The sequence below is a fragment of the Dermacentor albipictus genome, chromosome 4, assembly GCF_038994185.2.
Source record: "Dermacentor albipictus isolate Rhodes 1998 colony chromosome 4, USDA_Dalb.pri_finalv2, whole genome shotgun sequence".
Classification (NCBI taxonomy): Eukaryota; Metazoa; Arthropoda; class Arachnida; order Ixodida; family Ixodidae; genus Dermacentor; species Dermacentor albipictus.
This window is the reverse complement of record NC_091824.1, coordinates 31,398,902-31,425,376: the sequence shown is the minus strand read 5'-3', so window position 1 is coordinate 31,425,376 and position 26,475 is coordinate 31,398,902. Positions and strand designations below refer to the sequence as shown.

The window sequence follows — 26,475 nt, the reverse complement described above, 5'->3', positions numbered from 1 at the left end:
TGTGCCCGGTTCCGGTGTGTGGCGTAATGTACACGAAGGAAGAGAGCCTCCCTTATACTCGAGCCCGCCTCTGAAGCTCAAGAGTTCAAAATCTTACATAGCCAAGTTCTTCCACACCCGAACGAAGGAGCAAAGCCACCAAACAGTAAAAGAACGTGATGCGGAAGTATTCTATCACTGAAGCAGAGCGACGGTGAACGTGAGCGGCACGAGGCGACAGCCGAGTGAGATGAAGATGCTTGGGTCGTCAGTGAGGCATTTGAAAGGCTATCCCAGCAGTCTGTCCTTTTGAACTTCATTTCTAGTCCGTCGGGCTCTTTTAATTGTAGTAAAGAGCAATGTATTTCGCATACCTCACGTAAAGCGATGTGTGTTATCGCCCATCACAGAACAAACTGTTCGAAGGGGTAAATAAGTGCTCGAGGAATGACTGCTTTTTTACATGCTGTGCATCTATGATGGGCTTATTGGCATTATTCGTGACCCTGTTTATAATATGCCGAAAGTAAGAGAAGCTGAGCCGAATTTCACAGGATGAATATTTTGTAGAATGCGTTCGTCGCTCCTTTTCCTTACATGTCCCGTCTCTCTCGCTGTTTTTTTAGGCTTAATATGCTCTCCCTGTTGAGCCACTCCATTTATTTCAAAATAAAACTTCAAATGCGCTATACTTCATAGCTATAGAAATGCAGCCGCCGCGTCGGAATAACCGGACGGCTAACTTGAGCTGAGCGGCAAAGCGACCTAACGTGAAAATGCAAGTAGACCTTAGTAGGGACTACATGAGTCACCGACTAGCCTCAAAAAGCCTTCGCTGACTGCATCGCCTTTTCCCACTCAAAATATAGCGCTAATGGTTGGACGGAGTAAATGGTACTGATAAAGTGAGGACTGACCGTTGCTCTATTCATTAGGAAAATTGCATACACATGGTGTGCTGTCAAATATTGAACATCACTTCTGTATATGCTTCATACGAAGCTAACAAACACTGACACCAAAGACAACATAGGGGAAATTACTTGTGCTCTATAAAAGAAATAAAGAAATGATAAACTAATGGAAATGAAAGTGGATGAAAAACAACTTGCCGCAGGTGGGGAACGATCCCACAACCTCCGCATTTCACGTTCGATGCATCTACCAATTGGGCTACCGTGGCGCCGTTTCCCCGTCCACTTTCTTCGGTATTTGTTTCCTTGCAGAACTCTGAGAGTGTTAGCCAGCGCCACCACTCACAGACCTTGGCGGCGGACGTGGAACATCCTTTCTGCAGCAGGCGTTACGATAACGTGATCGTTGCTTTTTTTTTAGGCGGGGAGGGGGGGAGGGGTAGAGGCAACCGGTCAATAAACCCACACATGCTACCTGAAAGCATCAATGTTGCCGGATTCAAGACCCTTGCTATGTAAATGAACGAGAAGAACGGGGGTTAACCGACGGGCCCGATTTTTATTAGTAATATCATAAGAAGCCACACTGACACCAAGGACAACATAGGGGCAAATTATTGTGCGATATAAATGTAATAAAGAAATGATAAATAAATGGAAATGAAAGTGGATGAAAAAACAACTTGCCACAGTTGGGGAACGATCTTGAATCTGTTAACATTAATGCCTTCAGGTAGCGTGTGTTGGTTTATTGGCCGGTTGCCTTCACCCCCCCCCCCCCCCCCAAGAAAGATCACGTTATCGTGACGCCTGCGGCAGAAAAGATGTTCCACATCCACCGATCTAACTGGTTGAAACTGACAGTGGCGGAACCCAGCTAAGCAGCGGGTCTCCACCGCTCAGGGTGCTGCGAGCTTTGGAGAGTGTAAAACGAGCTTGTGCATGAGAGTTGTTTTTTATTCTTGTGCAGATGAAAATGCAGCGCTCATTAGAACAAAGATTTGCGATCAAGTTTTGCTTGAAACATGGCAAGCCCACTGCGGAAACGGTTACTATGTTCATGACGTCTTACAACGAACATGCCCTGTCAGATCGACGAGTGTTTCGGTGGCACAAGGCCCTTTTGTAGAGCAGGGAAGAGGTCGACGACGAGGAGCGCGCCGGAAGGCCATCCACGACCACCGCGGCTGACAATGTGATGCGAGTAAAGGAACTGTTGAGCTCAGACCAACGATTAAGTGTTCCTTTCATGGCCAAAATGTTAAACATTCGGAAAACTCAAGTTCATGAAATCGTTACAAACGACATCAGCATGCGGAAGGTGTGCGCAAAAATGGTTACAATGTGCTCACTGACGACCAAGTCACGCCGCGTTGAAACGTGCCAAGAAAACCTTGACATGTGCAAACCTTAGTGAAAATTTTTGGAGAACGTCATTACAGGTCACGAGACTTGGGTATTTGGATATGACCCGAAGACCATAAGGCAATCATCAGAGTGGCACACGCACTCGTACCCTCGCCAGAAGAAAGCCAGTATGACCAAATCAAAGATCAAGATCATTGCCATCGTTCTTTTTTTGACATCCACGGACTGGTTCATCACGAGTTTGTAGAACCTGGAACCACTGTGAACTCCAAATTATGTGGAAGTCCTCAAAAGACAAAAACGCAGGGTTCAACGCATCCGGCCGGACATCGCAGACAACTGGAAGTTGCACCACAAATATGCGCCGGCCCACAGTGCCTTCATCGACACCGACTACCGGGTTAAAGCAGGGGTGTCAACGATCTCCCAGCCCCCGTACAGCCCGCACCTGGCTCCCACCGACTTTTTTTTGTTTCCACGCCTCAAAAAAACCCTGAAAGGCAACCATCCTGGGACAGTGGACGGGATCAAAGCTGCTTGCACCACATCATTCAAGCACATTCTGGAGGAGGACTACCGCGACGCATTCGAGAGCTGGAAGTCTCGCCGGAGCCGATGTCTCGACGCAAACGGAGAGTATATTGAATATTTTTAAATACTTGGAACCATATATTCAACGAATGACTTTTAAGGCCTTACGGAAATTACGTTCAGGACAAACCCTATATATATATATATATATATATATATACGCAGGAAAGAGACGACGAACTTTTTGGAAGACTTCTTTTTACTTAACGTTCTCGGCTGGTGGACCAGCCTTCGTCAGACTGTACTCTGACGAAGGCTGGTCCACCAGCCGAAAACGCTAAGTAAAAAAAAGTCTTCCAAAAAGTTCGTCGCCTCTTTCCTGCGTATGTTACGTCGGGTCCTGCGTGCTGAACTTTGAAGAAAACCCCTATATATATATATATATTGTGTGTGCGTGTGATTGAAATTTTGGGGGTCTACGTTCGTAAACCACTATGGAATGATGAGGCACGCCGAACATTGTATTTTGACAATCTGAGGTTCTTTACCATGCACCCGCTGTACTTTGCATGAGCCTTTTGGCCCTTCGGTCCAACCGAAATATGACCGCGGTGTTTCGCGATCGAAACCACCACCTGTTGCTTAAGTTCAACCCCTTAGCAACTAAGCCACCACGGCGGATAACCATAACATCGCTGATATACACAAATCCTTATTAGATATTTTCATTTACGTCATCATTCTGTTTTTCGGGTTAGTTATATACTTTCGCGCTTCAACTTTACCCACATCGATCAAGTGGGCAACAAACAGCCAGTATTTTCTCAAGAAACTATATTTACCACGGTGCTTCTTTAGGGAGACGTGTCAAAGATGAACTGACAGGTCGGTCTTCGCCCGTAAGCTTTAAGCAATAAATGGGGCAGTACTTTTCATATTTCCTAGATTGTGGCATTTCTCGGAAGTTATCTTGGCACTTGCCCAGTGAGCAAGAAATGTCTCGTTTGGCGCCCCTTCTCGATGCAGTCGTACGTGCGATTCCGCGTCATGGACGACTCGGTCGACTGGGAGCTGCTGGTCGACGCCCTCGAGGGCCTGCGGCGCTCACTAGGCCTGTCCGACTGCCGGGTGCTGGCCACCACTGTGCTGCAGTGCGCCTTCTACCGCCGCCTGGTGGAGGCACCGTCGACTCCTTTGCCCTCGCTTGTCATGTCGCCCGCCTCGCCCGTGCCCGGCCTCGCCGCTGCTGGCGGCGCTGGGGAGCTGTACGCTGGCCCGCGGCCGCGGTCGGCATACCCCAGTCGCTACGCGTACCCGACGGACAAGAAATAAAACTTTGGCTGCCTCTTGGTGTTTCCTTAGGCACTGGCGACTAAACGTCAATGCCAAAAGGTAGCTAGTCTCGAAGCGCGAGTCATACTTCCCGGGCAAGGAAACAATCTTAAGGAATTGGGTGTTCACATTTATTAAACCAATTTTTTTTTTTTAGCCTGCTACTATAGAAAGACGGCTGGACTAGTCTTTTGGCTATGCTAATTGAAGCACGATCACATAAAATCAGATCAAGAGTTTATTTTCGACATAATTTGTAATACGATGTTATCATAAACTCTAAGGCATATACAATGAATGTTGTCACATTGTAGTGACTGGAAAATCAAGCATTGCGTGCTATGATCATGCATTCAGAATGCACTCAGAATTTAAAGCACAACACCGAGCGCCGTCGTTGGTAGTTGAAATCTCAAAGGACAGGTCCGCATCCATTCGTTATCGATGGATGGATGGACGGACGGACGGACGGACGGACGGACGGACGGATGGATAATACTTGAGTATAGCTTCGCTTACTGCGCCGCAAGCAAACGCCACTAGTCTAAAGGTCAAAGTCAATCCGTAGCCTGTACTTCCCATCATTCCCATGTAGGTTGAGGCAACGCTCATGAGAGCCCCCGAAGACACTAGCGCCACATTTCCCTCTCGGGTATTTATTTAGAAACTCTATTGTTTAGAGGAAGCGAAAGCTCATTTCAATAGTTAGTGACGATGAACGAGAGTGAGATCGTAGCCATCACGAGAATTCACGGCGAAGCGGGAGCAATGGCTGCCGCCCTGTTCGACAAAGCTATTTCTTATCGTCCGTGAAGATTACGCACGTTAAATTCGCCAAATAACGTACGTTATCATAGCGTACATAAACAACAGAAACCCAATAACGTGCGGAGCATGCGCAGCGAGAACGGCGCTTTTTCTTTACGTACCTAATGCGTTTACGTTCGGTTGAAAACACTAAACTTAAACTGTCTGATGAGGCCTCGAACGAATAGGATGATCACCATGGCCGGTCGCGTATGCCGTCTGAAGGTAGAACACGAGCGCGTTGGCCCCAATGTTCGATTATTCATTCCGTTTTCGGGGACAGGCATCCTGGCTCATGAAGCAGACGACGGAAGTGAGAAGCGTTTTTGACGGAATGTTCATAGGCTTTCAGCTAGCTCCTTTAGTTTTCACCTAGGAAACCCTTTTGCTTGATCAAGAAAGTTAGACTTAGTGCCTCCAGTTCAGTTTCTTAGGCGAAACGTGATGTTTGCGTCACGTTACGAAAGCACGACGGCTACATCTGCGCCATTTCGAACACGTCACGCCTACGTCACGCGTCGAAGGAAATGTGACGTTGTCCAGAATAGAGCCCCAAGTCACCAGATGAAGGTACACGCGCAATCATCTAGTAGGCGAGATTGATGAAGAATTATATGGCGACAGCATCAACGCAGAATGACTTCGAAGGTACCTTCAGGCGTGTACAAAGGTCAGAGTTATAAACGAAGGAGCCCTGTGATAATCTAAAGGAACCTAGTAGTGTACTGAGGTTTTTCAGCACAATTCAACGCGTACGCATTGCCACAGAACATGCTTGGCCAGCGGAAGATTGATGAGCAGATCAAACGGATGTTTATTCTGATAAAGTGTTGAGAAAAAGCTTGGCGTGGCTAGCGGTGACCGAGGGCCTCACTTGAATGTCCCGGGCACGAGGTAGCAGTAGTTTTCCTTGCAGCCATTGCGGCAGCAGATGGATCCCACCTTGAAGCAGTTCAGTTGTTCACAAGTCGTGTTATCCCTCGGCTCAAGGCAGTCCTGGTCCCTATTAAACACTGATGGACAGATCTCAGTGAATTCGGGTGGCGGACGTATACCTGGAGTGGTGCGAAATGAGAGGAGAACGAATATGATTTCAACAACATTATACACAAGATTGTCTAGTGTTACACTTTGACAAATCCTTCGCCAACCTGCGTTATATCGAAGGAAGCAAAGTAGAGCTATTAGGTAAACGTTGTGGTGTCTGGTATTGTGCGCAATCAGAAAGTTACAAAAGCTTTTATATTTAACACCACAGTACATTTTCTTATATGATAGAAGCATTGTTGTGCATTATTTACGCAGTGGTACCTCCTAGTGGTAGGTCCAAACGCCGTACTAGACATTTTAACGTAATGGTCTGCGTACCATGGTTTGTGCACCTAGGCCAAAGCGGGCACAGCCTAGGCGCTGTGGCAGTATGGAAGTCAAAGTTCCAGCAGCTATGTATGCTCATCGACAAAAAAAAGGCTTACAATGCGAACACTTGCTACTTGTCTGAAGGGTTTAAAGCAGAGAAACATACCAACGTAAAGAGCGGGCAATCGAGGCATCTCGTGGCCAAGCAAGTAGGGGTCTGGCCACCCGCCAAGCGGCGTAGCGATTTGCGCTTCCACTTTACCTCAAAGGTAGACAGCTTATCATACATCTTCAGGCTTACGTCTACGCATCCCGTTTCCATAGAGAAGTTAATGCTGGGCCTCTCATGTGCCTCTGGTTACGCCACAGCCCCCTCCCCCCCCCCCCCCTTGGCGCTTTTCCACGCGCCACCTCGCTCGTGGGGTAAGGTGTTTCCTTTTCTCTGCAGAGACAGACAGACAATGAACTTTCATTCAGGTCCTGAGGGACTAGCCGGCGGAGACCCGTTGGGGCCCCCGGCTCGCCGCTGGCTGCTCCCGTGTCAGGATCGGGAGGCCAAGCCTCTCCGCTCTTGCACGGGCCCTCTGGATGGCCATGGACTGGAGCTTGAGTTGCGTACTAGATATGGCCTCGTCCCAGTCCCGTTCGCTTGTGAGGGACGTATCCCGTAACGCAGGACACTGCCAGAGCATATGAGGCAGAGTGCTAACCTCCCCACAATCCGGGCACTGTGGGTCAATTTCTGGATAAATCCTGCTTAAGAAACCTCGCGAGGGCTATGACCTCGTGTGAAGCATCCTAAGCGTGATCGATTGAGATTTGCATAGATTTGGGTGTGGAGGCGGGAAGCGCCTGCATTTCTCTTTATAGTGGGAGACGATCTCACGAAAGGTTAATAAGCGGTCGCTGTGGCCGAGCTCCTCCGGATCCAATGCAGCCCCACCGCCGTTGCGGCGCGTTAATTCTCGCGCACGGCGGTGAGCAATCTCACTGGGGTTCGGGCGGCCCGGCAGCACGTTGTCGCCCATGTGAGCGGGGAACCGTATAGTATAATTCAGGGGGTCACAATTAGTTCTGCATTATTTGGCTGTTTCTTGCATTAAGAACATTGTTAGCAATATGTTTGTTATGCTGGGCGAGTATATTTTGCACGTGTAGCGTAGAATCTGAGCCGTGGCACCTGTTTACCGTGCAGCCACCCGATCATTTGCATTAGTTACAACACGTAATTTTCCAAAAAGTCACTCGCAAGACCTTCGGTTTAAAGCAGAAAATTTATTATAGGTGGCTCACCCGTAGCATCGCACAAACGTTTCATTTGGCGCGGGTCGGGCAGTGTAATGCACATTTCGGATACCCTTGTGAAGAATGGGAACCTCAGGTGCATGCACGCTGCATGCACCTGGCCCAGTTGACAAGTGCCACTTTTACTTGACACGTTACCTGTCAATGCTAAATCATTCTTTTTGTAGTTTGTATTTATCTATGGCAGGATCCAGTACTTTTGCTGTCAAATTCCCTATGTAAAAAAAATATTTTTGTATAGAACCACTGCTTCCTATTATGTGCAACTGAGAAAAGTGGCTTAGAAACGACAAAAGAATTGCAATGAAGAGAGCCATGACCGCATTTTCCCAATATGCACGAGCTGATTCAGCCTTCCTGGTTCTTCGGGAAGCTTGGCGTCATTCCCAGTAAAATATTTGCCATCCGCGAGTTTAGTACGTCCATCTGCACGGCCTGTTTAAAAATATAATATTGAAGCTCGTGCGCTCCACTAGAGACGACGTATTGAACATTTTTGCAGCCAAAGGTAAATCAGAATCGGAAGCATTGTTATCGAAATCGAAACCAGAAGAGAGCTCAACCACATATTTAGTCGAAACAAATATTTTCTAGGAAACAAAAAGACAGACGGTACTTGCACAAGACAGTGACTTATTACCCAATTATAAAGCAATCATACTGAGTTATATAAAATCGACTCACAGTAACAGTAATTCCTAATTTGAAACTGAACACTAATGAATTAATCTATTTCGAAAGATTCCGAGCCCGCATCAGCGTAGAAATGTTCGAGAACAATGGAATGCGAGAGATCCTTTCTCAGTAGAAATGTAGATGCAGCAGACGAGGAATTAATTTTATGTTTGTTGCCATGTGTAAATAAAGAACCTACAGAAATTCGGACAATTGTCTCATAATGCCTAGCATTGTTTGACTCGACTGATACTTATTTGCTGCTTCTGTTTCCCCAATTTCAAGTTCTTCTACTCCCATATAATCCCCAAATTTTCGTTGACTCGTTCGCAAATTCAAGGTGGCCCACCCCAACCCTAAGTATTTTCTATAGAGCCCTATGTATTCCTATGAGAAAAGTCTCAGGCTTGTTGGGCTACAGACATGATTTTGCTCTCGAATCGGCTGGGATACTCACTAAGGAAGTTGGGCACGCACCCATTATTTGGAGACATTTGGCCACGTTACTGCGATAATAAATCTTTCTAAAGATGAATGCGTTACAATTTGAAGTTTTTATGTCACGTAATTGAGGCCTTTGCTCGATTCGGCACCGTGACTCTGATGGCTGCTCGGCTACATTTGCTCGAAGCGAGTGGCGCGGGCCTTCGGCGGCTCCATCGCATAGCGACGGCTGTGGTTGCGTCCTTAAAACTCCTGGGTGTAGAGTGGCTTCCTTGGGCGAGGCATGGACACAGAGGGCTCATCGAATGAGGCACATGGAGCGGCATCAGGTATGAGGAGCGTACTGGAGCCAGGCTCCGCACTCGCGCTTCGCTCTGAGCACGCTGCGCCACCTAGCGAACACGCTGCTACGGATACATATTTAAACGGGGATTTAACAAGCGGCCACGTTCGACGTGCATGGGGTGCTGTCGACTTAATATATTAAAGCTGCATGGCCCCTGTATTGCCTCACCACGTCCATTCTGGGCGGTTGCTTAAGGATGACCACACGCCAATATAATGCACGCAGTGTCGAAGTTGTCTGTTCGGGTACATACCCAGTTGGCCCATACACATTGACACTAGGTAACTAGGCCAGACGCTGGCCTGCAGCAAATTCCAGACCACGTTGTCCGCTCGGCAACACACCAGTCAGTGCGTACCTTGAATAGCTAATGAGACAAGCAAGCAGACAACTTGGGTCACTGAGTATGGCTAAGAGTATACATACGGACATATATGTAGAGAGAGAGAGCAAGGAGAGGAAAGGTAGGGAGGTCAACCAGACGAGCGCTCGGTTTGCTACCATACACTGGAGGTAAGCGGAAAGAGAATAGAAAGGATAAGAGGCGAAGGGTGAGCACGGAGTGCACTTGGGAGGATGCGCAGGGAAACTATGCGCAGGGAGCATGCGTAGGGACATTCTTAGCCGGTGCACCTCAAGCAGTGTACTAGTGCAGGAATCGCTTTTTGTGCCAGTGACAAGTGTGGCCACGGTCCGAGCATGTTGGACTCGGAGAACACTCTCGAGTCCAGTCGGTTTAAAGTTGTCCTGAGAGAGAGGCGCCGGGCGTCGTAGCGAAGGCTCGTACATAATTGGTGCTCGATGGTTTCCTCGCACCTACAGGAGTCGCACACTAGGTTCTCGGCCTTTCCCATACAATAGGAGTAGGCGCACGTGAACGCCACTTCCAGTCACAAGAGGCACATCGAAGGTGGTTTCGCCGCCGGAAAGGCTAGACGGCAGCTGTAGCCGTAGCGAGCGGTCCAGCTTATGCATCGGCTATTGCACTCCAGAAAGCCTGTGAATTTTGCGTGCAAGCAGACGAAGTTCCCTGGCAGTGTGCGACCTCGCCAAAAGTATTGGACGTCTCTGGTTGTGTGCGTGGACAGACCGGGCAGCCCTGTCAGCAAAGTCGTTGTCGACAATGCCACAGTGAACAGGAATCCACTGATAGATATTGTGTCCCATTTCCAGTGAATGGTGGTGGAATTCCCTGATGTCGAGTACCATGTGCTCGTAAATTCGGCGATGTAGTGCAGACTTGATACATTGAAGAGCTGCCTTAGAGTCACAAAATATGACCCATTTCAGTGTCGGCTCTGCGGTGACGTACGTCATAGCGGCATGGAAAGCTGCAAGTTCTGCCAACGTATATGTAGTCATGTGTGACTATATGAATTTAGCTGTAACCTATTTAGCTTTGTGTTAATGCGAAAGTGTTAATGCCGTATTGAACGCCGTTCAGAGTTGTTTCTAAATATGACCTCCTCGCGAGCAAATGACCGCGTCGGGACTTCGATCTCAGACGTCATTGCACTTTGACTAACTGCGATAGATTCCCATCTGCAACGTCACCCTACTTTCATGAACTGTCAAAGAATATAGTGGGAGACAATCGAGTAGGCCGTGGAGATATTGACGTAGCCGCATTCGTCACGCCGCTATTGGCAATGGAAATTTCGGACCCAGTAGCATGATGTCATAAAGTCGAGTGCCTGGGCCTGCTATCAAGGAGGCGCTCGTTTAACCCAGTGGTTAAACGAGCGAAGCCTGTGAAATATTGTGGCCCACTCGCCTTCTGAGCGTGGGGTCGTAAGTTCGAAAGGAACCACCGCCAACCTCTGAGAGCGAAAGCTCTAGTACGCCGGAAAGCTCTAGTACGCCGTGTCTCGCAAGGCGATTCATTGTGTCGCAATAACCTTGAGCCGCCCGAGCGCAAGTATGGCAGGTGTGACGTCACGCGTTTGTGTCGCAATAACCTTGAGCCGCCCGAGCGCAAGTATGGCAGGTGTGACGTCACGCGTGTGATGCGCTGCGGAGATGGGTAGCAGGCGCACGGAGCCTTCTCCGGCGCTTGGTCGCTCAGTGGCTCAGTCTCGTCATGGATGGCGCGCCGGCTGGACCGTCTTTGCATGCGCTTCACCGCAAGCGACAGGCTAAGTGCAGCTATCCGCTATATATATCTAGACGGCAGGCTGCGAAAGCTCAAGCAAAGGCAAAGTTGCCTGCTGAAACAGCGGAGCAAAGGGACGTCAGGTTAGCACGCTATAGAGACGCTTATCAAGCGCGGAAGCGTGCCAAGGTCGAAGCTACCACCGCCGGCGTTCACAAACATGAACAAAATGGCTGTGGCTTAGCAAAGGTTAAGCCCAGGATGCGAAGCATACTAGCCTTTATTTTAGTTGTTGAACCACTGTTTAGCCTGGTGAACTGCTGTTGCTTGGCTGTATTTGGTTCGGCTAGACGAAGAAACAACTCATGCAGGCGAGCGCACGAGCTGAGACCCGGCTATGTAGCTACGCGGCCGCAAGCGATCGCACGAGTTGAGCCACCGCTTTTGCAGCTGTCATGACGTCATACGGTAGCTACGCGGCCGCGCGCGGCGCAGCAAGGAAGGGCGTGGTTGTGCGGCTAGTACGCTTCGCATAATAACAAGGAGAAGCAGCCGTGTATACAAGCAAGGGAACACACAATGAACGTTTGACGAACCAAACCCTTCGGCTCTGGCAAATTCGACTGCGACGGCCAGGCTTTATTCATTGCGACTGCACGGACAACCCACTCGGCGGCGTGTGTGACGCCTGTGAAATATTGTGGCCTAACTTTAATGAAACACTGTGTGCATAGTCCTTGAGCCGCTGTAACTATGCTTAGGGGAGTGAAACCTCAGCCAATTTTTCCTTTCAGCTTTCTTTACACATCAATTTCTTCATACCGATTACGGAGGCGAAGTTCGAACGCAAACGAGAACTTGCCCGGATCAGACATTTCCACGAGCGAAGATGCCGTTACGTCACTGCGACGTCCGCTACCCTGAGGTAACACCTGACACTGCATCTGTTACCTTTGCCCGGCTCTACTCCGTCGAGGCGTGGAGATGACGTGGCGCTGCAGGCAGTACGAATTTAGGTCACAGCTACACTTCACTGCTACAGACACCGGCTTTGTCGCTCAATGGAACATGCAATGCTTTGGTATCGAAAGATTTTTATCAGTGTAACAGGAAAATCAGTCTGGTTTTATCTGAACGGCACTGCGCCGCCTACAAGGGACACATTTTTCATCTACAGATATAAAAAAAGTGCATGTCAGAACGCTAACGCCGAATATAGGGCAGTGTGGATTCAAAGAGTTTGGGATATTGCGTGCAATAGGTAATGCTTACAACTCCAGCCTACAGCGACGTGCGCAAGAACGGTTCCACGCTGAATTTCGAAGGTCACTAAGGCGCCACGGCAAGCCGTGGTGCCCGAGGCAGCGCTCGCTGACCCATTGAAAACGACGTCACAGGAAGTGCTCGTTATTTCGGTCCGGATCATTTCCGTGACAATAGGCACATTTCATAGGAAAGGGCGCACCTCTCTGAACCTTCGGAATAGCTTCCCACTATGCACCGTACCACGCGCTACGATGGCTCATTGGCTGCGGCGCTCTGCAGCTGAGCGCCGGGACGCGCAGGCTCGATTCACCGGCCCAATTCCGATGTAAACGGCACGGAAAACATTCGTGCACTTAAGTCTAAGTGAACGCTCAAGAATATCAAGCCCTCAAACTTACATCTCAAGCCCTCAGATATGCCGTCGCTCGTACCCCACTACATTGTTTTGAAATGCTAAACCCAGTGGATCAGTCAATCGTGGTTCAGTAAACATTGGGCCGTACCTTTGACGCACCAGCTTCCACCGCACGGTTTCGGGCAGCACTCCAGACCCTGCGCGGCGCACTCCGCGGGGGAACATACGGTGTAGTCGCAGGTACTCAAGAGACCCGACCGCCTGGGAGGGCAGCGAGCTTGCACTCCCGCCACTGCGGCTAGCACCAGGAGCACTGTAATGGCAGAGACCGCGTGGCAGCGAACCCTGCCGACACCCATAGTGATCATCGTACCCGCTGGAATGGATGCCCCGCACATGCAGCGAGCAAACTGCGCCATCGATGTTACAGAAAAGTTTATATATGTGTTGACCGCTACATGCTGGCTGAGTTACGGGGAAGGGCTCTGACGTCACGTAGTCGCTATCACCACAGGTGAACGCGTGGCAATGCGCAAGCGGGAGATATCACTTACCGCAGGTGCTACGTAATCACTTCCACCAATCGACAAGCGACAATCCACCAAGTATAAAAGGAGACCGAGGGCATCAGCGTGAAATGTCGGAGACCCGAACACGGCATTACTCGCGCCGCAATTTCCTTTCGCAAATAATCAACTGCATCGCCCAACGGGTACTGAAAGGATGTAAACGAACAAACAAGCTTTCTGTTTGTTGACACGTGACTCGTTTAGCACTGCACTTATTTGTGGATGCACCACAGTTGCAAAGCGACTACTAACAATTTTTATTCGCTAGCACTGCTGTTTACGGCCTTAAGGTATGCGCTTCAGCAACATGCGTGATAACCTAATTCTGAAAAAAAGAAACCGGGCAAAGGAAGTTTTCGAACAGGAAATAAAGGGAAGTTGTTTGGGCGCTTAGAATGACAACTACACACCATTCACGTTCGAATAAATTGAAGCAAGCGTACTTGCTAGGAGGTCGTCTATGGCATCGACGATGTCGGATAGTAGCCGGCGACGACTTGCTGATACGCTGCTGTCTGTGACGTGGTGCGCTGGAATTGAAAGCAGGCCTCTACTTCCATAAACCACACTCGACGATTCTTGGTCCAAAAGCTGGGAAGCGGAAGCTCTGCGCCTATGACAACTGACCCCCCTATACGAGCGCGCGAAGCCGCAGCTAAGCGTCGAAAACGAGCCGAAGAAGACGAACTGCGAAAGCAGCGACGTGACAATTCGAGACGGCAATGAGGAGAGGAGGTTGAAGCTTGCATGCAACGGCTTGCTGTATGTGTACTTCACACTGCGGCTCAAAATGTTCTGCAGGAAGTCTGACCCCTCCGATCGTTATATCTAATACATTACCAAGTGAGAAGCGGGCTTTCGCCTTCACGTGTTACAGGAGTTTGACATGCTGCCACAACGTTTTCGCCAGTCTCTCATTTATTTTTACGTTATTGCATAATAAAAAATGACCGTAAATTATTTCAGAGAAAGAATCAGGCAGAAGTCATCTTACGAATACTACCGATGTAATACAACAGTAATCAACCAATGTAGTGACAGATCTTAGTCGTCACGTTTGTTCAGCACGTGTAGACGTAATAATTAGTCTTTCGTTCCCTCCACTATGGGTCACATACTGTGAAATCGTCTCACTTTCCTATAACTCTCGCTCATAAAGGGAGCAAATGAGCATTGAAGCAAGACGATGGCTGTTTGACACCGACACAGTGGCGGTGGAATAACAAATAACGAATATTCATGGAGCGGCAAAGGCTGCGTCACGACAAAGACAAGGCAACATTGACATAGCCATGTTTAGCTTATAACGATGGTATAATGTCAACAGCGTGACGACGTCTATATGCTGCGACGTCAGAAGCATAAAAAAAAAGTTTCTTGAACTCCTGCCATCGGATCAAACGGTTCACACGCCTTTCGCTCACTGACTCACACATTGTTGTAGTGGACCTAACCGCGGTCACTATAAGCACAAACAGATGACGACGATGGCTAGAGGACGGCATGACGACATCTGGATGAAGAAGATGCAACGACGGTCATTTCATGACTACAATGGGAGGATGCTCTGAAGTGACGACAATGATAAAGCGAAAGCGTGACGACGAGCCGAGCGCATTGTGGTGCCGTCTCCCTTCCGTGCTTGTTTGCTGGCGCTAAATATGCTTTCCAAGTCACTTTACCAACACGCCCAACAAATGGCAATGCTGAAATTTATTCCTTGCATCTGTATGGTAGCTTACATTGCAGTTAGCCCGCCTTACGTTTTTTCTGAAAACTCCGCTCCTGAGGCGCCCTTAGTGAATGATTCTTTGGAGGTGCCTTATACCATGTGGCCGCTCCTATGTTATCTTCCAACTTTCTTCCCCTGCTCCAACGGGGTAGCCTGACTACATAGCCCCCCTGCACTGTTGTTTTAACCGACTGCTCGCCCATGCGATGCTCGCATGCGCGTACGTGTTGTCGCCTGTGGCCATTTTTGTAAGCTTCCTGGTGCCCCCCTAGCTACGGTAAAACTTGCTTTCCGTGCTCCTAACTTTGGAGACGCGTTTGCGCTTACTGCACAGCCCCGCACGAATTCATGAGTGCTTCGCCTTAGTGCTTGCCGTGAGTGATACTCACCTGTTAATGCGTGCTGTCGCCTGTTGCGGGCAGGAAGTCATACGCGAGCGAGGCGTAAACGAAGGAAATGCACTTTAAAAAAACGAGGGAGGTTAGGAATTGCGATGATGCGCTTTCGTAATGTCAACTTGTGGCGCTCTGCCACTATTTTGTTACTTAACACATCGTGGCGCCATGCGGCGCTGACTATCGCAAACTGGTCATTTATACTAGTGCTCAACTTGTTATTTATAATAGTATACGGCAGAGCATGTGTTGTTTAGTACTCCCGCGGTGCTTCTAAATGGCGCTGTTCTTGAAGCGAAGCAGCCAAAGCGAGCACTGTCGTAATCTGCTAAACATGGCTTCTGCTGGTGCCGCGTTGCTCAAAAGGGGTGTGCGTGCGAGGCCACTGGACCCGGGCGAGGGGATACCCTCAACGTCGTTTTCTTACACCACAGATGCTGGAATAAGGCGGGAGTAATTAGGACTCCAGCGTACCGCTCTTTTTCACGCCTCATTTCGAATCAGTTCTGGCGATTTACGTCCTATAACCACAATGTAGCCAGAGTCGGGGACTCCGGCTTAATTTTGAGCCCACGGAGCTCGTCGACTTGCACTCAAGGAACGGTACACGGGTGACATTGATGACATTGTAGACACTGTTACTCAACCCGCACAAATAAAACTATTTGCTTACTGCCTGCTCTTTAATGAAATCACTTGCCGACAAGATCAAGTTATTCTAAACTCTAACCTTCAAGACATACTAGATTGGTGTGCGCGCTGGGATATGCAGCTTAACATTAATAAAACAGTATTTATGAAGATCACTAGAAAAATTAATAAATTGTCGTTTACCTATAGCCTAGCATTCAAACCTCTTACGGAGGTGAATGAATATAAGTACCTCGGTGTTACAATAGCCAGTAACCTTAGTTGGAACTCGCACATCTCCCATCTTTGCGACTCGGCTTTTAAGAAGCTTTGCCACCTCAGGCATAAATTAAAACACGCTCCTTCTGAAACCCGTCTTATCGCCTACACCTCTCTCGTCCGTCCTAAGCTCGAGTATGCAGCTATTGTATGGGATCCCTATATTAAATCTAACATCGATGCGCTAGAAATGATACCACGTAAAGCAGTAAGGTTCATCTTCTCTAAATATCGCTCAAGTGATTCCCCAACTCAGTTAGTGGCTGAACACAATATTCAGTCTTTGCAACTAAGAAGAAAAATTCACAGGCTTAAATTTCTCTTCTTACTGAGCAACAATAAACTATCTCTTTCTCCCGAACCTTACATAACACCCCTTACTGCCCGCCGAACAAGACATCGCCACGCTGCATCATTAACGCCTTATAATGGTAGACCAAGGTCTTTATGTCTTCCTTTTTCCCTCGAACAGTAACGGAATGGAACAGCCTACCCTATAACAAACTTCTCAGCACTGACTCAATAGCGTCTATTACTTAATAGCGTCGCAGGAGGTGTGGACTGGAAACCAAATAATGTATCTCTGCGCGAATTCCTCTGACGATATGAGCTGGGCTTTCCCGTGGAGTGTGTCAGTGGCCTCGGGCAAGGTTCTTGCTCTGCGCGTTGTTTCTGATAGCTGACTGCGATTCATTGATGACGTTTTTACATATGACTAACATTATCGCCTGCGCTATAGCCACTTCTGTGAGTTCAGCATTATGAGAACGTATCGAGCACGGGTTTATGCACACGTGGTCGGTGTTGATAACTGCCACAACGTAGGATTTTTTACTCGGATACTCCGCTGCGTCCACAAAAGACGCCAACTATTTTCTACCGTATGCCTTGAGCAAAGCTTTATCTCTGCTCTCTCCGCTGCGCAGACTACGTTGGGTGTGCAACGTTTCGGCCAGATTCGGGACCTGGATCTTTTCCCTGATTACCTTAGGAACCGCCGCTTTAAATACTTGCTGATTGTGATAGTTTATCCTAAATTTGCCGAGGATACTCTTCCCCGTGCGCGAAATGGCTAGTCTCTCCAACTGAGCAATCTGTTGAGCCACTATCGGCTCCTCTAACGTGTTGCGTATGCCCAGTTGAAACAGTCGCTAGGTGATGGTGCTGTACGGAAGGCACAGAGCTTGTTTGTACGCCTTTTGTATGAGTGCGTTGATTTTGGCTTTTTCAGCTGAATGCCATTTGAGGTATGCCGCCACATATCAATGTGACTTATGGCGAAGAAATAGGTATGTCTGACGTCGTTAGCCTCCTTCATTCCCTGGTGTTTGTAACTCTCCTGATAAGCCTTACTACATCTGTGACCTTGGTTACTAGCCTCCTGACGGTTTCTGCGTTAGTGCTCTTGGATTTGATGATGAAACTAAGGACTCTTATTTGTTCCCACATGGAGATAGTCCTGCCGTTTTTGGTGCGAATTTGCCTTTCTTCGTAGGCTTGGTCCTGGTTGTAACCCTTGGGGGGGCTGCCTCTCGGAAGGGGCCGATAGAGGAGGAGTTCGGATTTATCCGGCGAGCACTCGAAGCCAGTTACTTCGAGATACTCCTCAATCGTGCCGATGGTCTCTGCTCTATCTCTCCGTCGCTACCTTCAGACACCTAGGTGGGGATGTCATCTGCAGATAAGGAGCGATGTATGCCGTGTATAGAGTCGAGCCGTTCCGGGCGTCCTATCATTATTAGACTGAATAGCATGGGCGATCTGACTGAATCCTATGGTGTTCCAGCACTGCCCACGCATCTCTCCTCAGATCTGAGTTATCCCACTACGAAGGACGCCTTTCCGTCCATTACAAAGTCCTTGTCATAAGCATATTCTCTCGATTCTAAGCTTATTTGGCTTATCTGATTTAATATAGCTACATGCGCTGCTTTATCGAACGCTTTTTTAGGTCTAATCCTAGTATCGCCCGAGCCGATCTTGTTTTATTGTCTAGGATCTGCTGTTGGATTTGTAGCGTGGCGTCCTTTATGGATAACTGGGTACGGTACCCCAGAATGGAGACTGGGTCAATTGCCTTCTCTTCAAGATAGTTATTGATTTTATTTTTTTTAAAAAGCGTTTTCCATCAGCTTTCCAGCACAGGACGTGATTGAAATGGGGTGTAAGTTCGATAGATCACGGTTTTCCTGGTTTTGGGATAGGGATGACTTTAGCTTCTTTCCATTGTTTTGAGATGGCGTCTTCGGCCGAACACTCATTCATATAATGCTTAAAGGGAAGCTGAAGAGTCTGTCGAATTCAATAAGACGCTCATATACGGATGCGGGAACCTTATAAACCATGTAGGTAAAATTTTTGGGTTTTTTTCAATTAGGAGCGACGTAATCGTCGGTTGAAATTGCGATGTAGCTCCGCCCCCCGTTGAGTGAGCGAGCGGAGCGGAGACCGGAAACCGCGGTGTTGTGACGTCAACTCTAGTGTTTCGTTCCTTCGCAGCATCCGCGACCGTGCCTGACCGCGCTTGTTTCTGCGTGCGTGCCATCGTAATCTGCTTCGATCGACCCTGCATTCCTTTGTTAGTGCGTCTGCGTGTATGTAGAGTGGTAGTCAACGTGCGTGGTAGTCAACAGATGAAGGTCACTACACGTACTGCATGAACCGGGAAGCTTTTCACGCGTTTAAACCGTCTTTGTAGATTGCCGACAGCTTTGGACAGCACACAAATGCCGACGATCGCATCCCCGCTTATGTTCCACGAGGAGGCATGCAGGAACACAACACTACAGTTGTTTGACCGGAAACGAGCTCACTACATCGGCGAAAGATCGGCGAGATCACTAATTCGCTTTGCAAAAGACATACTCACCAAAGAGCATTTCCAACACGAGGAGATCCCAAGACATTGCTTTCGTTCGCGTCAAAAGCACTGCTCGCACCAGCATCCTTTGCTTCTTCGAGAGGCCGGCTCTTCGCAATCGGCTCGTACATGTAGGGAGTAACGCCGAACTCCTCAGAGAAACGCAGTCTCCCTAAATTTTCCATTACCGTCTCAGAAAAACAGCACCAAACTACCTGGCACCACGCTTCATGCGTAGCGGCAGCGGTCCGTTACTAGAGTTGACGTCACGAGGTGCCCGACCAATCACAGGCGCAAATGAGACGCGTGAGCTGGGCGTGTCCGCTGCTGCACTTTTCGTCGAAATAAAATATATTTGCGCTTTCTTTCGTTCAATTTCAATACGACATTCGAATTCGGAGGGTTGAAAACCATTATGTACAGATGTTCACTCATTTTTTCTGGAACACCTTTCAGCTTCCCTTTAATGTTCTCTATTGCTTGATCGTCGATGTTCCGGAGACTTCTGTTTGTGAACACGTCCGGACCCGGTGCAGATTTGGGGTGGAGACTCTGTAGCGCTGCCCTAATTTCAGGCACGGTCGAACCCTATCGAACTCCTCGTCTAGGAGTTCGATAGGGCCTCCAGCATATTGGCCCGTGCTTTATGACGGGGTTAATGGGCCTATATATGTTGCTAGCCTCGGCCGTAAAGACGTCCTAGCGGCCTATATGCTCGTGCAGCACTTTACACAAGGTTTGCCTGCGTTCCAATTTGGTGTTATCTGGTTCGAGTAGGTGTTGTAGCATGCGCCATGTCTGGCCAGCGCGCATTTGGCCGTCCAGAGCATTGAAAACTTTGTTGCATTGTTTTTTGCTTAGCTGCTGACAATGTTCTTCAGTCTGCGTATTGAGCTTGGCTATACGCTTGCACGATCTCCTATTGTTCTTCCGCCGCCGCCATCTGTTTTGCAGTGATTGTTTGCTCCCCCACATAAGCACAAGATAGCTATCAATCTTCTCTATGGGCAGCTATGACGCAATCGTTTGCGTAGCCTCGCGGACTATTTTAGAATGTCTTCGACACGTTGTTCCATATCACTGATGGCTGCTTATTTTTTGTCATCTCTGATTTTGCGAAACTTATCCCAATCCGTTCATATAACCTGTGTAATTTAACATGCACGTCAGCTCGGCGAAGAGTTCTTCATTCTTCAGTCATCAGTCCGGCGAAATGTTCAGTGTTAGCGGGACTGAAGTAGTAGACCTGTCTTCTTCACTTGGATGACGCCGTCATCTTTGCCTGAAATTTCGACGATTACCTTACGCGGCTTCCGACAGTACTAGACGCCATCAGCTCATCAGGCCTCACTCTGACGCCGGAAAAGTGCCGCTTCACTTACGATGAGCTTCTGTTCCTAGGCCACGTCATCAGCAGATCTGGAGTCCACCTCGACCCGCAGAAGACAGCTGCCATCGCAATGTTCCCGCAGCCCATCGACAAAAGAGCAGCGCGTATATTCCTTGGCATGTGTGCCTGCTACAGGCGCTTCGTCGTAGACTTGTAACTCATCACTGAGCCTCTGACACATCCAACTAATTTCGATGTCGAGTTCCAGTGGGAAACACCGTAGGCCCTAATTTCAAAAACTCAAACAACGCATGCAGTCACCGAGGATACTGATACAGGATACCGATACAGAAAGCCATAGTGACGACAATGACATTGGCCTTGGCGCCATCCTAGTCCAAAGGAAAGACGGACTTGAAGGGGTGATAGCTTGCTCTAGCCGGTCACTGTAAAAAGCGGAAGACAATTATTCTACGAACAAAAAGGTGTGCATTGCTATAATTTGGGCTGCAGATACGTTTCTCACACACCTATAATGCAAACCGTCCAAAGTTGTGAGCGACCATCACGCGTTGTGTGGACTAACGAACTTAAAGAACCCTTAAGGACGTCTGGCGGGTCTCTGGCACGGTGGAGCCTCCGACTTCAAATTATTCTACAACTCTACAAGCCCACACAAAACACTATGATGTTGACTGCCTGTCTCGCGCTCCCATGGACCCGCCGCCCCAAGATGACCAAGACGAAGACCTCTTTTTAGGTACAATATGTGCAGACAACTTTGCCGAGCAGGAGCTAGCGCACCCGGAGCTCGGAAGCCCTGCTGAGTACTTTCAAAGCAAGACCGACTTTGACCCGAGAGCATTTAGGTGCGGATTGTCTTCGTTTTTCTTGCGAAATGACGTCCTGGTGAAGAACTTTTCACCAGCCCGCTCAAACTGCAACCATGTTATGCCCGCAGCACTCCGGTCAGAAATCGTGCATGCCTTGCAAGACGATACGACAGCCGGGCATCTCGGGGTTTGCCGTACGCTCCCAAGAATGCAGGACAAGTACTACAGGCCACGCAGCACCATTGACATTGCCCATTACGTCAAAACATGTCGACACTTCAACCGACGCAAGACACCACCAACCAGGCTTGCGGGATTACTTCAGCCGATGGGCCCTCCTTGCGACCGTTTCAGCAGGTAGGGATGGATTTGCTGGAACCCTTTTCGACGTCAATATCTGGAAACAAGTGGATTGTCATGGCTACCGACCGGATTACCCACTACGCTGGAAAGAAAGCCCTGCCTAAAGGTAGCGTGGCCGAGGTCGCTAAATTCATTGCCGAGAACATCGTGCTGCGACATGCTGTCCTAGAAGTCCTCATCACCGACAGAGGAACCGGCCTTTACTACAGAGCTCATCCAAACCATTTTTCAATACAGCCAAACAAGCCACAGGAGGACAACTGCCTACCACCAGCAGACGAATGGTCTGCAGGTGGTGGTGCAAGAAACAACGCAGATCACGCCATTCAAGCTTGTTTACGGAAGGCGCCCGACGATGACTCACGACGTCGTGCTGCCGCACGTTACCGACGAAGAAAATGTCGATGTCACCGCCTATCTCCATCGCGCCGAAGAAGCCCGACACCTCGTCCGCCTGCGCAACCAAGAACCAGCAGAGGACCGACAGCCGACACTACGATCTTCGACGACGCTACGTCGAGTTGTAGCGTAACCAGGCGTAGTCGCTACGCCTGGCCACCGTGTTTGGGCTTGGACCCCTATAAGCCGACGAGGACTTCGTGAGAATCTGTTAGGATGCTGTTTCGGACCCTACACGATCATCTGTCACATTGGCGCACTGGACTATGGGGTCGGGCCAGACGCCACTTCACAATCACAGCGGCGCCGCGCACAACCTGAAATCACCCACATGGTCTGTTGCCAGCCTTTCTACGACCGTTAACGAACCGAGGGCCTTAGTTTCTTTATTATTGTGTTTTTTTTATTATGCGTGGTTTTCTTGTCACTTTCGTGTTAGTAGCATCGGGCCGATACTTTTTCAAGAGGGGGTATTCACACGTGTGCTTGTTTACCGGGTGACCGCGTTTCACCATCTACTAAATGTTATCGCTCTGCGCATGACGCCTCTGCAAGTATCGGAAGTTTCTAAAATGTTGTCGATAGTTCTACGCGCTGCCCGTTGTCACCGGCCTGGTGTAATATGATTGCATGTACGCGCGACGCGAATTGTGTAGTGTGAAATTGTGTGGAAGACATGTGGGCACGAGTGATTACTTTGCAACCTTGGCTGACTAATGCATCAAAGCCGACGCGCTTGACCCGCTGATCAGACTTTCAACGGTCATCAACTGCGTTCGCTGCTATCATTGTTCTTTTTGTGTAGCCTGTATTTGAGGGCAAAGGTTCGCTCAATAAAACGCTAGTTTCGTCATTCACGTCTTGGCTGCTTTCTTCACCGCCACTACTATGGTACAACCCGCGACTCCTGAGGGGAACAACAGATATGAAGATGTAAAAGTGCGGGAGAAAGAGAAAAAATTTCGGGCCGAACCATTGATATGTTGGCGGATGAGCCAGCGAAGCTGTAGATCGCAGACCGAGTAACTATGGCCAAACTGCGCACCCAGCAACGTTCTCTGGAACTTGGAATTTGGCTCGGTGAAACTCGAAGGAGGTGGCAACTCACGCTTCTGCCACTAGGAGGCAGACCCGAACCACCTAGCTTGACGCTTACGAGCGGCCTGCAATGCGCGATCTTCATCGGTAACTTGCGCTCGACGCCGTCTATTGAAAACTCACATAAGCTCTCGCTGCCGTTCTTCGGGGGCAAAGCCACTGGCCGCATTCTCCGCTCTCTCGCGGCCCCGTTGTGGTTGGTTATAGTCGCGTTTCTTCTGTCGACGCATCTCCTCGTACTCAGCTTGTTACTCGGCCGTGCGCACAATGCATCGTTTCCCCACTTTTTCCATTTTCGGAGTTGCAACTGTTTCAATGGCTCTACCTATGCACTGCACAATCGGGGTCTTACGCGCCGCGGCGGCTACCGCGCGCGCACTCCCGTGTTTTCCCTCCACAACGGCCGCGCCAATGTACTCCGGGCCGGCAACTATATATAAGCCGCCGGCAGCAACGGCAGCCAGCACGGGTGCACTCCCCCACTGCGCAGGTGCGGCGTGCGGGGAAATGTATTTATTTGATTCTTTATGCAATACCCACATCACCTTTACCGCTTTATGTTGGGGGAGAACACAGAACATCAAGCGCATTCGCGCAACACGACTTGGAAATGAACAATAGAGTAGGAATGGTAAGCATAATGGTCAATGAATTATACAGACTATTCGCATGCAGAAAAAAAGAAGAAACATAAGTGGCATCAATCCAACAAGGCATAGAATGCATCATTCGATATGACATCAACCATTGACGATGGTAGCATATTCCACTTCGGTATTGTTCTTGGAGAAAAAAAAACATGCAGAATATTTCTGTGTGGCAAAACATTTCTCGTACTTTATGGGTGTGGTTGCCTCGAGCTGATGCATATAAAGTTCAAGTATGCACTGTTGCCTGCAATACCAATTCTTGTGTGAAAGATACAATGAAAAAGGCTTAAACGAATTTTTTGCTACGATTTTTGAGATACTACCTTTGTAAATTATTCTTTGCTTGTGTAGCGCTAAAGGTAAAACTGTTATCTTCAGTACCAAATCTTGCAGCTTAATGTTGCACTCTTTCAAGGCATTTTTGTATCATTTCAACACCAACTAGGCCAAACTGAAGTTCTTCTGATAGTAACAGCCGAAGTATTGATTCCAAGATGACTAGGTTCCCCACCGGTACACCTTAGTGCAAAATGGAAATTTGTCATGGATAAAGGATCAACATATCTCTAATTCTCATTAAACCTGCAGGAGTAAGCTCTCAACAACTATAGAGCCCAGAAGCACTCAAGCTTTTTAAGTGTCGTGTCTGTTTGAGTAGCTTAGCCCAAACGTCAAATTATTGCTTGCCGAAACACAGGTTATGGCGTGAAAGATGAAACTGCTGTGTGACTAGGCTGCCAAAAGCACTGGCATACTACAAACAAACGTTAACTATTATCATGCAGGCGTCCACCAGAAAATCTAAAGGAAGGCTTGTGTTGCGCATTTTGTTTCCGAATTCCTTCGAAAACGAGGTCATTTCACTTGTGACATTTAGCGATACTTTGTTTAGCAGGCAGAGAAAGTTCAGTAATCATAAGTAAGCAGCTGGTTGTTGCAAGATATTTGATCACTTTTGAATACTCTGAGATACACAATAGTCCCTTTCGAATACAAATACGAATAGTTATTTAGGAATATTCAATTAGTGATCAACGCTTTGAATATTTACACACATCCACTATTTTTATGTGAGATCACCATTCGTAACTGTTAACTATGTGAAATGAACCACTGCAAAATGATCATCAGGTGTCCTACAAGTGTTGGTCGTTGTGCCACGTTTGTTTGATGTTGATTTTACTGACGGATTCGGAAGTTACTGCTAACACACCCCTTCATTTGGCTTGTACGCCAGTGGCTGCGTCTCGTATTCTGTAGTCCGTAATAATGATGACCAGCACATGCTGGTCACTGCACTGGCTTTTATTGATGTGGGACTGAAGCAATAATGACCGAAAAGGCTGTAGCAATAATGCTTGCTAACAAAAAGGTGCCTTTCAAAAATGCTTAGTATAACATATACAAAGAGCTTGCGGTAATGAGGTTAAGAGTATTGAGTAGCACCTATGCTGCTCATTTGGGAGAGTCATATAAATCTTAATTGTTAAAAAACGCTGGAAAAGCTTGGGTCATTAATTTTTACCCTGAACCACGTAGCTAAAGAGTGCAACCTAACATCATACAGAACTTTGATAGGACTACTGCGCAGATATTCTTAGTTGGTTTAGTCGCCTCACCAATCGTGCGACATTGAAAAGAGTTGGAAGGCGTCCAAAAAGGTCCATTAGGTTACGTTATTATCGATATAACCGCAAATTTTCTAGATAGATATGCACTCAGCATTTTCCGTTCCAGCCCTAGAAGTTTAAAGGCATATGTGAACGCACTATCGCGCTACATAAATTTCTACAGGATTCATTTCATTGATGTGTCCAAATAGTGGCAAGTGGTGTTGTTCGACAAAGGCGGCATATTGACCCTTTAGACATTGTGCCCTCCAGATGTCCCCATGGTTACTTTTTTTTCCTTTTTCCTCACACTGTAAAAGGGGGAAAGCCTTTACTGGCTACTCCAAAGGTTAGCAGTGGGAAGCGTCTTCTAATTAGGTACTTAGCTATGTTCCTGCCAAAGCGTCCCGGGTTTCTGTGGCTGTTTCGCGTTGATTATTAGTGCTACTGCAGTTTGTTCAATCAGTACTTGCTTCAGTTATGTCTTTTATAAGACAGGAATATCATTAAGTAACAAACTAAATAAATAAAGCACCATGGTGGAGAGCAACGAATAAACTCGCAACAGGCCCTCAGTACAGATAAGGTGTTTTTAGAACATGGAAGGATTTTCCCTTTTTCCCAGAGCTCAAAACGACAAGAGGGAGGTTTCAGTCCTTGTTCTCTCAATCTGTGGCGGACACGAGCCTAAACGTAGCGTTTTTAATAATGGCTCCGTGAAAATAAAGTCGACATGCTCAGCTATCGTGTCAAAGCTTCAACACTATTCAAACACAATTCAGCAAATACCCATTAGCTGTTCAAAGAACGTATCAAACAAATACCACTACCCCTTTCGTGTATAGTCATATTCTCATGGTCTCAATTTACTTCGAACAGCTGCTGTATTGCTAAAGTAAGGTTTGCGATGAGATGAGTGATTGGGAGAGCGAAACAATTTAGTAGAGCAGCTGA

General features: G+C 48.1%; 1 protein-coding gene and 1 long non-coding RNA gene across 4 annotated transcripts in view; one reads left to right on the top strand and one right to left on the bottom strand.

Moving 5' to 3' along the window:
• The window catches only part of LOC135900146 (phospholipid-transporting ATPase ABCA3-like), a 153,054-nt gene extending 148,917 nt beyond the window's left edge, over window positions 1-4,137 (top strand). For all 3 annotated transcript variants that reach the window (XM_065429589.1, XM_065429590.1, XM_065429591.2), the window contains exon 19: window positions 3,819-4,137. In XM_065429589.1, coding sequence (XP_065285661.1) covers window positions 3,819-4,124 — 306 coding nt within the window. In that variant the 3' untranslated portion in view covers window positions 4,125-4,137. The remainder of the gene's footprint in view (window positions 1-3,818) is intronic.
• Window positions 4,138-5,725: 1,588 nt separating this feature from the next.
• On the bottom strand, window positions 5,726-13,242 carry LOC135900209 (uncharacterized). Its single transcript, XR_010563827.2, has 2 exons — window positions 12,922-13,242; window positions 5,726-5,986 (listed from the first exon to the last, which is right to left on the bottom strand). It is a non-coding gene; the product is annotated as an uncharacterized lncRNA (long non-coding RNA).
• Between the last annotated feature and the right edge of the window lie 13,233 nt (window positions 13,243-26,475).